Genomic DNA, 9,509 nt, shown 5'->3' on the forward strand with positions numbered 1-9,509 from the left:
GTCCTCTGGGCTTATTCACAAATTTACCTGAGCTTAACAGGAACACTTCTCATAGCACCTTGTGCCCCTCAGCTTATCAAGATATTTAGACCAGACTGCTAGGTCGTCTAATTGTGACTATTAACATAAGTGTGGCAGCCTGGGAAAATCCGTAGGATATTGCTGTTAATGAGTTCTGGAAACAGCCAGAATGACACCAACATGGGTTTAAAATGCGGTAATGTTTGTGATGAGGCTGCACAGTGGCTTAGTGGTTAGCATCGTTGCCTTGCACCTCCAGGACTCAGGTTCAATTCGCTGGATCGGTGTTCATGGTGTTTGCATGTTCACCCCGTGCTTGGTAAGTTTCCTCCGGGTACTCCCACTTCTCCCTCCTCTCCTCCCAAAGACATGCAGATCAGGCTAACACACTTCGAAATTGCCCGAAGTGTGTGAATGCGCATGTGAAAGTTGACTGGAGGTCCAACCACAGGTGTAAAATGGGAATAAATACAATGTTTCCCATTGTCTCCACAGTCCATAATTGGACTACATATGTAGGTTACTGGATGATTTACATGATTTGAAATTGATCAAACAATCTATCTACCTATCTAGACAATAAACCACCACATACGTTAACCATGAAAAGTTTCATTGTAAATTAATCAAGTATATTTTGCTTCTTCACCAAGGCCAGCATAAATGGAGCTGAGCAGACCAGAACAAACCATGGCCTTTTTGCTAGAGAAGGCCTTTAGGATCAAAGAAGATGTGGTCAACAGTCTGCATGCCACACAGGGATCTGTTTTAATTGAAGCATCTGCAAGGAAACTTCTAGAAAACCACATACAGACCATCACAAGTATTGTCAAACAGCTCAGCAAGGACATTGAGGTATACCAGTATCTACTGATGGTTTGGGAGGATGTGGGAACTTTTTAATTGTGATTTAGCTAAGACAAATTGGAAATACCATAAAAGTGAATAAATTCCATAAATCTATAAAGGGAGGCAAGAGGACTGTTATAACATGTACAGTCTATTAATTATTACGTCTATACTAACATGTCAACTGTTTCTTGTACTGTAGGTGCTGGAGGCTCAGATTGTTCAGAGGGACAGCATAGCATCAGGAACAACATTTGCAGTTCAAAGTCTAGACCACAAGAACTTGGCTGTGGTTGGAGATCTACGGGGTAGAGTGGCCAGGTATCAATAAATTAGATTTCAATAATCTATATGGGCTAAAATATATGAACACCCAACTATTGGAGCCATTAACACAGAGTTGGTTACCACTTTGCCTCTACAACAGCCTTCACCAGTCTGGAAAGGTTCTCTACTACTGTAGATTCTGGAGCATGACTTAGGATTTATGCCTACTCAGGAACATGACCATTAGTGATGCTGGAGGCTTTTAAGAAAGACGGCCAGGGTTGCAGCTGGCATTCCAGTTTATCCCAAAATTGTTCAGCAGGGTTGAGGTCATGGCTTCAGCCACTCATGTTCTTCTTGCCTTTTGCATCGGGACACTGTCAGGCTAAAACAGGTGTGGGCTAGACCCCTTGGTTCAAGGGAGGTCATATTTTAAACCTTCAGCACACAAACACATCCTTCACAATTGTGTACCAACTATGTGGCAACAGTTTGGAGAAGACCCACATATGGGTGTGATATTTGGGTGTCCATCTAAATTTTTTTCCATAGAATGCATGTGCACAAAAGACCATAATACTAAAGAATAGATGTGAAATTAAATTGCAGTAGAGGACAAAAATTATTTTAGGCTGCAGTTACGTCCTAGAATAGACACTTAAAACACTTTAACACTTAGACACCTGGTCAGGGATGTAAATGTAAAGGCACAAGCTCAAATCAATAAAATCATTTTAAGTAATACAATCAATTTAAACACCATGTAAAGATAGGAAGGGTTTTTGTCACATTTGGACCTAAGAGCCACACTAGGTATAGATTAGATACTTTCCTCTCTGCTGAAGTCCTTATAGTCTAATAAAACACTTTAATAAAATGTAAGCTTCTAACAATCTGTGCTTTATTACTTTGTCTTCATTACCCATATTGATGGGTACCAGTCTACAGAATGGTGACACACCAGTCCAACGCATGGCATCATTTAAAAACATTCACACACTCTTTTACCACTAGGGACACTTCAGAGCCAATCTACCTACTGTAAGGTTTTTTTACATAATGAGGGTAAACCCATCTCTTCTTTATCTTGACCTTAGCATCAAATCTAAACTGGTGGAGTTATGTATGTATTTGCATTTATTTTGTCTGCTTTTTGGTGCCTGCTATATATTATAAATTTGAGCTATCTTCCAAGTACGGTATGAGCTAAAATATACAGTTTTGAAACATGTGCATCTCGAATGTGCACGTTTGTCAACGAGGGATAGCACCAGCCACATGTTTTCCCAATAGTGAGGATATATAGTCTTCTTCCACTTCACAAAAAAAAAAAAACAGTGTTTGATTGATGGTGCTGGTCAGTAATCTAGTAGCCCAGGGTAAGGATCTACATGTATGCAATGAGGAAACTACGCTCTGGATAAGAGCCAAATGCCAAATACCTTGATTTTAATGTAAATAAATGATCATGATCATGATCATGTCAGTATAAAATACTATTACCGGATATATATGCTAATAAGTGTTATTTAATTTGACTGGTGGTGTTAATGTTATAGCTGATCAGTGTAAATCCATTCACTTACCTTGCACTAAATCAAAATCAAGTAGTACCATATTAATATAGTCTTGTGCAGAAACCCTGTATTTTTATGCCTTGTATGGGTATGAAGAGGAATACTTTGAAGTGGGGCTTTGAAGAGGAAATGTGTTTTTAGCACCTCTGGAAACTCAATGCTAATAGTATGGAGTGGATCATCAGTCAATTCTGTTCACCCGGCATGGTTTTAATTTAACCAAGGGCTTTTAGTTAAAGGTACATTTCAAAGAGATATTGGAAAAGGTACTGGGATTTCCCAACCAACTATCATTTGACACATTCTTTGATAACTGAGCCTCCAGGGAACTATTAATCTAAAGCTGCTTTTGTGCTACTAGGTGTGATGCCACCATAGCAAAGCTTTCTGTAGATGTCAGGGCTGGAGGACAGGAAATACTCAAGCTTCAGCAGGAAGTCACTGAGATGCATTCCACGATTGAGCTTAGGCTTAGAGACTTGGAACGCAAGGTGAGATATTATTTGAATGTATATTTAAATGTTGTACCAAAAAACCTTAAGAAGCCATATAAATCATATAAAACCTTCTTGTGACTTGATACCAGCCTTCAAAATGTCCGCAAAGCTCCTGCGTTCTCACATCACCACTGAAGCAGAGTCTGTACAGGTGACAGGTTATAAATGAAGTTAGAATGTTCTTCAAATGGCCTTCAAAAATACATTTACAACAAGAAACCAGACTGATTAAACGTCTCGAAGTCTATTTCCCCAGTGACGTTTGTGTGAACAGAGATCAGTTGAGTGCAGAGAGGCTGGTGCAGTGGGGGATTTATTTCTTACCTACTGTAGGGTGATGAGTCAGAGACTGATGTGACCATGGAATGAAAATAGCAGTACGAGTGAACTGCATGAAAAATGAATGCTTGACCAGTGAGCTCATATGTTTTAGATCAGAAGCACAATCTTATTCCACATCTTGGTATCAAAGCTGGCCTTCAGGTTCTTCTGCTGGTTTGCATCATGTGGTATCTATAGTCTTCTTTGAACGGAGATTTGCGATACCCCCAGCCTTGCCCTGTGAAGTTTGTTGGTGATGTCATGGTAACTTGTTTTTTCACAGTTTTTTTTTTTCACAGAAATCAACAAAGCTTTTGTCGACAGCTGTTGGTTTCCCTGACCAACCTGTTCAGCTTCTAGTTGTTAGTAAACCAGTGGTTTCTGTTCTGTTCATGACATTTCAACCTGTTGTACTGGCTATGCTCTACTTTTTTTCTTAGCTTTACCTGTATAGTCTCTCTGTTGGTTTGTCCTTTTGTTTAAAAATTCTTCATGATTCAACATGATGAAACGCATGAAGACATTTAGAGCTATTGATTGTTTAAACAATCAATTTATCAAGGCATATCTGGGCAACAAGCTGTTGTAAATCACCTGTAAAATTGTTCCTGTATTTTCGATCATTTAAAAATGTGTCAGTTTAAATAAATGGTACCATGCCCTAAATTTTTTTAACACATCTGGGTGTAAATATCATTAAATGGAAGTTGAAATTTAGGCTTACTCTTCCAGTTCTTTTAAAGGAAACATTCTAGTTTCTCTTGTTGTTGTTGTTTGTCTTTTGGCTGCTCCCTATCGAGGAGTCACCACAGAGGACTATCCTATCTGCACGCAACTTGGCACAGGTTTTACACCAGATGCCCTTCTTAACACAACGCTCCACTTTTATCCAGGCTTGGGACTGTCACTGATTCCAGTGGATGGGGTTTGGGCACTGGGTGGGAATTGAACCCAGGCCTTTTGCATGTCAGATGAGAAACCTACCACTGAGCCACCAATACTCATAAGAGCCCTGTATGGCTGCTATATCTGCACTTCTAGCTATAAATTGGTCTGGATGCACATAATGGCACATATTGATGACCCGAGTTATTAAACAGCCTCAGCCTTAAGCCATTCTATAGCTAATTTCAATTAGAGAACTGATCTGTCCTCATTTTTCTTTTACTGTAAAAAGCTCAGTTGCTATAGTAGATGCAGAGCTAAGAGACAAACAGGAAACCGCTATGAAGCAAATGCATTAAATCAAAGCTAAACACACCCAAAATGCCATAAAGGTAATTGAAAATGAAATAGAATCAAATCAGACAAAGGCAGAAACAACCACACAAAATGTTAAAACAGACAAAGCAGCAAATCTGTACAGTTCGTACTAACACCATCCCTGACAAGATGTGGTGTACAGTTTTAAGGTGATTGATGTTCTTAATGTGTTTAGGCTGATTAGATCTTACAGGGATAGATTCTGTGACCCCTATTAGAGGTGACTGATCTCTCCTTCCTGTAGAGAAATCTCTGTACTGAGAAATCTGTTCAAGATATTGCATAATTTTCCATTTTTTCTAATATAAAATAACTTATTAAACCACAGTTACACTTAAATGGATAAAGCAGAATGACTGTTGTATATCAGTCACACAGTACTATGTGGTCATCTAGTATGGGTCATACTTATTTATCAACATCCAAGATTTTTCTTTGTCCTGAAAGCTACACATCTGGTTTTCCGTTACTAATCACATAAGTGAAAAACATTTCGTTTCAGAGCAGAATTGTTGTACGATAAAGAGAGCCACATGCTGACCTTTTTATAATCCAGTCTTAAATCCCAGATTTTTTTTCTGGCATCTTCATTATTAGATTTCAGAGTCTTTGGGAAAGTTGGAGACATCACAGACAGAGCAGAATGCGTCCCAAAAAAATACGACTGGAGAGATACAGAGAGATATCCAGCAGCTAGAAATAAGGTGAAGTATTTTTTTTAAATCACTTAATAGTTTGTACACATGTTCACACATTATAAAAAAAATGCACAATTTATGAAATTGAATGTATTAAATTATTAATTAACATTATTTACACATGATATTAAACAGAAACAGCAGTTTTCCTTTTATTCAGAATTTGAACTTCTTTTGAATTTTTAAAACAAACAAAATAACAATTAAAACATTTTGAAAATGAATTAAAATTGAAATAGTCGTTTAAACAGTTAGACTCAGTCACTAAGCGTCTTTTATTGAGTGACAATAACCTGGATCTACAGGACCTGTGGCATATCATTAATGTATACAGTGAGACCAAAGTCTGTTTATAAATTTCATATTTAACAAGATATCACAGCATCTGACCTAAATCTTAATTGCAGTCTAAGCATCTAAGCACCTTTTAACAACATGAGTTTGGCTCCCAGAAATACATTCTGACTTAGTGCTGATGGTGATTGTCAGGTTTGGCAGATAGAAAGAAATAGCAAGATGTGTCACAAAGTAGGGTTCTGGAAATATTAAGATAATAAAATCTACTGTACAGAGATCATCAGAACTGTGGGGCAAAAAACTGATTTAAAGCCTAATAAGACATAGTTGCTGCTCAGTGAGATACAATTCAACTACTAATTTTGAGAAATTGTTAGAAATTATCTCAGAGGGAAGCAATTTATCATTTTTGAACTTTTGCCCCTTTGATTTAGACTTAGCTTTTATTAAATTAGCCTGTGCTGCACAACTCTGTGTTATCTGAATAGGACATCCAGTGGAATCAGGGTGCTGGAAGAGGAAGCAGCCAGGATCAGGAGATGGACAGAAGAGCAGATAAACAGCACAGCCCAAATGCAAATGCAAAACAGGCAACAGCTGCACAAACTGCTGCAGGACAGAATGGTAAATTTTGTGTTTGTGTTCTGATCAAATGAAATAAGGCCTGCAGTGATGGCTGGCTTGGAGAACTAAAATCGAACAACATAATGTTGAGTAATATATTATATCACACAGTCTCATTAATCGCATAAGAGAAAGGATGTCTAAAAAAAAAAAGACTTGATTTACCCTCTTGAGGCTGGACCATTTATTAGCACATGATAACTATGAACTCAATCAATGCCTTTAAACAAAAAGTTCCCATATGAGGATTGCACACAGGTACATCAATCAGCCATAACATTATGACCACCTGCCTAATATTGAGTAGGTCCCTCATCCCTAGCCCTTCCATGGGATCGGATTACATGGATGAGCCTTCGCTCCTCACGTGCATCAATGAACTCTGTTGCCAGTTCACCGGTTTTAGTCCCTTGGACCACTTTTGATATGTTCTGACCACTGCAGACCAGGAACATTCCACAGAAACTGGATTTTTGGAGGAGTTGCCCTGGCCCATCACATCACCCATCAGAATTTGGCCATGTCATAGTGGGTACAGGTGGGATATATTAGGCAGCAAGTGACAAGATTTTTAAAAGGTGGATGTGTTAGAAGCAGGAACAATGAACAAGTGTAAGGGTTTAAGTAATTTTGACAAGGGCCAAAGTGTGTTGGCTATAGGAACAACTCCAAAACTATAGGATCGGATTACATGGATGAGCCTTCGCTCCTCACGTGCATCAATGAACTCTGTTGCCAGTTCACCGGTTTTAGTCCCTTGGACCACTTTTGATATGTTCTGACCACTGCAGACCAGGAACATTCCACAAAAACTGGATTTTTGGAGGAGTTGCCCTGGCCCATCACATCACCCATCAGAATTTGGCCATGTCATAGTGGGTACAGGTGGGATATATTAGGCAGCAAGTGACAAGATTTTTAAAAGGTGGATGTGTTAGAAGCAGGAACAATGAACAAATGTAAGGGTTTAAGTAATTTTGACAAGGGCCAAAGTGTGTTGGCTATAGGAACAACTCCAAAACTGCATCATTTGTGGGATGTTTCTGGTCTCCAGTGGTCAAGGTCTACCAAAAGTAACCCAAGGAAGGAAAAGCGGTGAACGAGTGATAGGGTCATCGGTGGCCAAGGCCTTTCTGATGCGCATGGAAAGTGTAGGGCTGGCCCATGTACTCTGATCCAGTAAGATAGCTCAAATTGCTGAAAAGGAAAGATGTCCGAGCCATTCACTGTTTTGGTGGCAAAAAGGGAACCTAATCAATATTAGGCAGGTGGTCATAATGTGATAGCTGATCAGTGTATATAGACAGTGAAGTTGGGAGAAAATTCTGTGTGGTTAAGTATCTATGCTTTTTAGAATTTTAGAGTTTTTCATAGAATATTATATTGCTAACTTGAGAGACATGGAAGAGTTGAGACAAAAATGAGAAATTGGAACATACTGTTTTGTAAGGTAGGTAGTTAACTAAGATGATTGCAACTTCAGGAATCGTATCATACGATCATATTCCCTAATTTAATAATTTTGTGTTTGGGTGTGTGGAGGTGGAGGTGGAGGAGAAGGTGAGAGCACAAGTAGATCTCCTGACTGCTCACCTGGGCCGTGTGGAGAAGCAGTTGGAAAAGGTGCATTCTGTAGACCGTGCAAAACAAACAGAGAGCAAAATGAATTTCAGAATCCAGGCTGTGGAGAAGAGCTTCCAAGCTGAACTGGAGCAAATAAGGAGGGAGTATCAGTCAGGTGAGTCAGGTGATCTGGTACAGTGCAAAATTAACTCATTATCTGAAACTGTTTGATATTCTACCTAATGTGTGATGTGATGTGGTAAAATAGGCATTAGAGAAAGAGCTTCCTAGAATTAAGTGTAGTTTTAAGTGTAGTTCCTGCCAGATTTCCAGTTTCACAGATAAACCGCTCCTAGAGAAAACCTAAAACATCTTTAAAAAAAAAGAACTTTCAGATTTCCTATTTAAACCGGGCATACAGTGCCAGGTCAGACAGGTGTTTAATTTCACTGGGTGAATGCATTATTTACTCCTCCAGGAGCTCTCGCGGAGGGTTTCATCTAAAAGTGCATGGCTAATCAATGTTTGTGCACAACATGAGGCAGGAAAGCAGGTGCCAAGATACATTTCATTCCATTACACCAACATGCCAACTATTGGATTGTCTCTACTACATGTAAGAGTCTACTCACTAGCAATTTCTAGCTCATTCACTTGAAGTGGAAGCAACCACGGCTGTAGTATTTCCCTGGAAAACTCCAAACACTTGACCTAAAAAACTCCAGGCCACTTCAGTAAATGTGAGCAGACACAAAGAGCTTGCCAAATAATCGTTCAGCTTGTAGAGGCAAAAGGCGCTCACCCGATCTCACTGCCGAAGCACGCTCAGGGCTGGTAATGCATTATAGATGAGGCTTCAGACACCAGACACATACTGACACACAAGCAGTTTTACAAGTGTTTTAGAGGAGGGTCCTCAGTACTATGTGTGTGTGTGTGCTGTGTCACACAGGTTTCCAATCAGTCCATGATGCCATTGCTTCACTGAGACAGATCAGTGACACCAAGGCCAAACTAGATAAGGGAGAGCTGAAGAAAGACATCAGGCAGATTCGGAGAATGGTGGTGGGACAGCCAGACGTCTAAACTCTACAGAAGACAAGACACAGTGAACGGGAACACGAGCAGTATCAGAATGCTTTCAAACCAGCATGGTCACACACTCATTTACTTTTTTAGAGAGGGTGTTACAGTTGTGAGTGTAATCTCAGAGTTCTGCTATAATTGGGGTATGGAGATGAAACATAAAGCAGTTAAGTAAGTAAGAAATAAAATAGAAAGTGATTAGTTTTCTATAGCAGAATGGTTTGAAGTGTTTAATTCCATTTATACCACATTTTTCTATTTGTTAATGAATGGGATAGCATGCTTTTTGCACATTTGCATATACACCGATCAGCCATAACATTAAAACATTGGCATAGATTATTGATAGTATACTGGTAAAGTGGCGCCAGGATTATGGGCATCCAAGGCTCATCCAAACCCACATGGACCAAATACTGGCTTAGTATCGATGCTAATCACAAAAA

General features: G+C 39.3%; 1 protein-coding gene across 1 annotated transcript; it reads left to right on the forward strand.

The window, feature by feature from the left end:
• The first annotated feature begins 684 nt into the window (after window positions 1-684).
• On the forward strand, window positions 685-9,169 carry fam81b (family with sequence similarity 81 member B). The gene is made up of 7 exons (XM_053480453.1): window positions 685-876; window positions 1,073-1,191; window positions 3,076-3,205; window positions 5,393-5,499; window positions 6,279-6,414; window positions 7,957-8,152; window positions 8,930-9,169. The coding sequence occupies exons 1-7, from the start codon at window positions 685-687 to the stop codon at window positions 9,061-9,063; spliced, it is 1,014 nt and encodes a 337-aa protein (XP_053336428.1). The 3' UTR covers window positions 9,064-9,169.
• Window positions 9,170-9,509: the final 340 nt, after the last annotated feature.

This window comes from Clarias gariepinus, chromosome 21, assembly GCF_024256425.1.
Source record: "Clarias gariepinus isolate MV-2021 ecotype Netherlands chromosome 21, CGAR_prim_01v2, whole genome shotgun sequence".
NCBI lineage: Eukaryota > Metazoa > Chordata > Actinopteri > Siluriformes > Clariidae > Clarias > Clarias gariepinus.

What these genes read in the sequence shown, in the direction of transcription:
- fam81b (XM_053480453.1), top strand. Translation starts at nt 685, where the DNA reads ATGGAGCTGAGCAGACCAGAACAAACCATGGCCTTTTTGCTAGAGAAG. An exon ending in CTACGGGGTAGAGTGGCCAG is followed by an intron (nt 1,192 to 3,075) that starts GTATCAATAAAT and finishes TTGTGCTACTAG; the next exon opens with GTGTGATGCCACCATAGCAA. An exon ending in AACTGCTGCAGGACAGAATG is followed by an intron (nt 6,415 to 7,956) that starts GTAAATTTTGTG and finishes GGGTGTGTGGAG; the next exon opens with GTGGAGGTGGAGGAGAAGGT.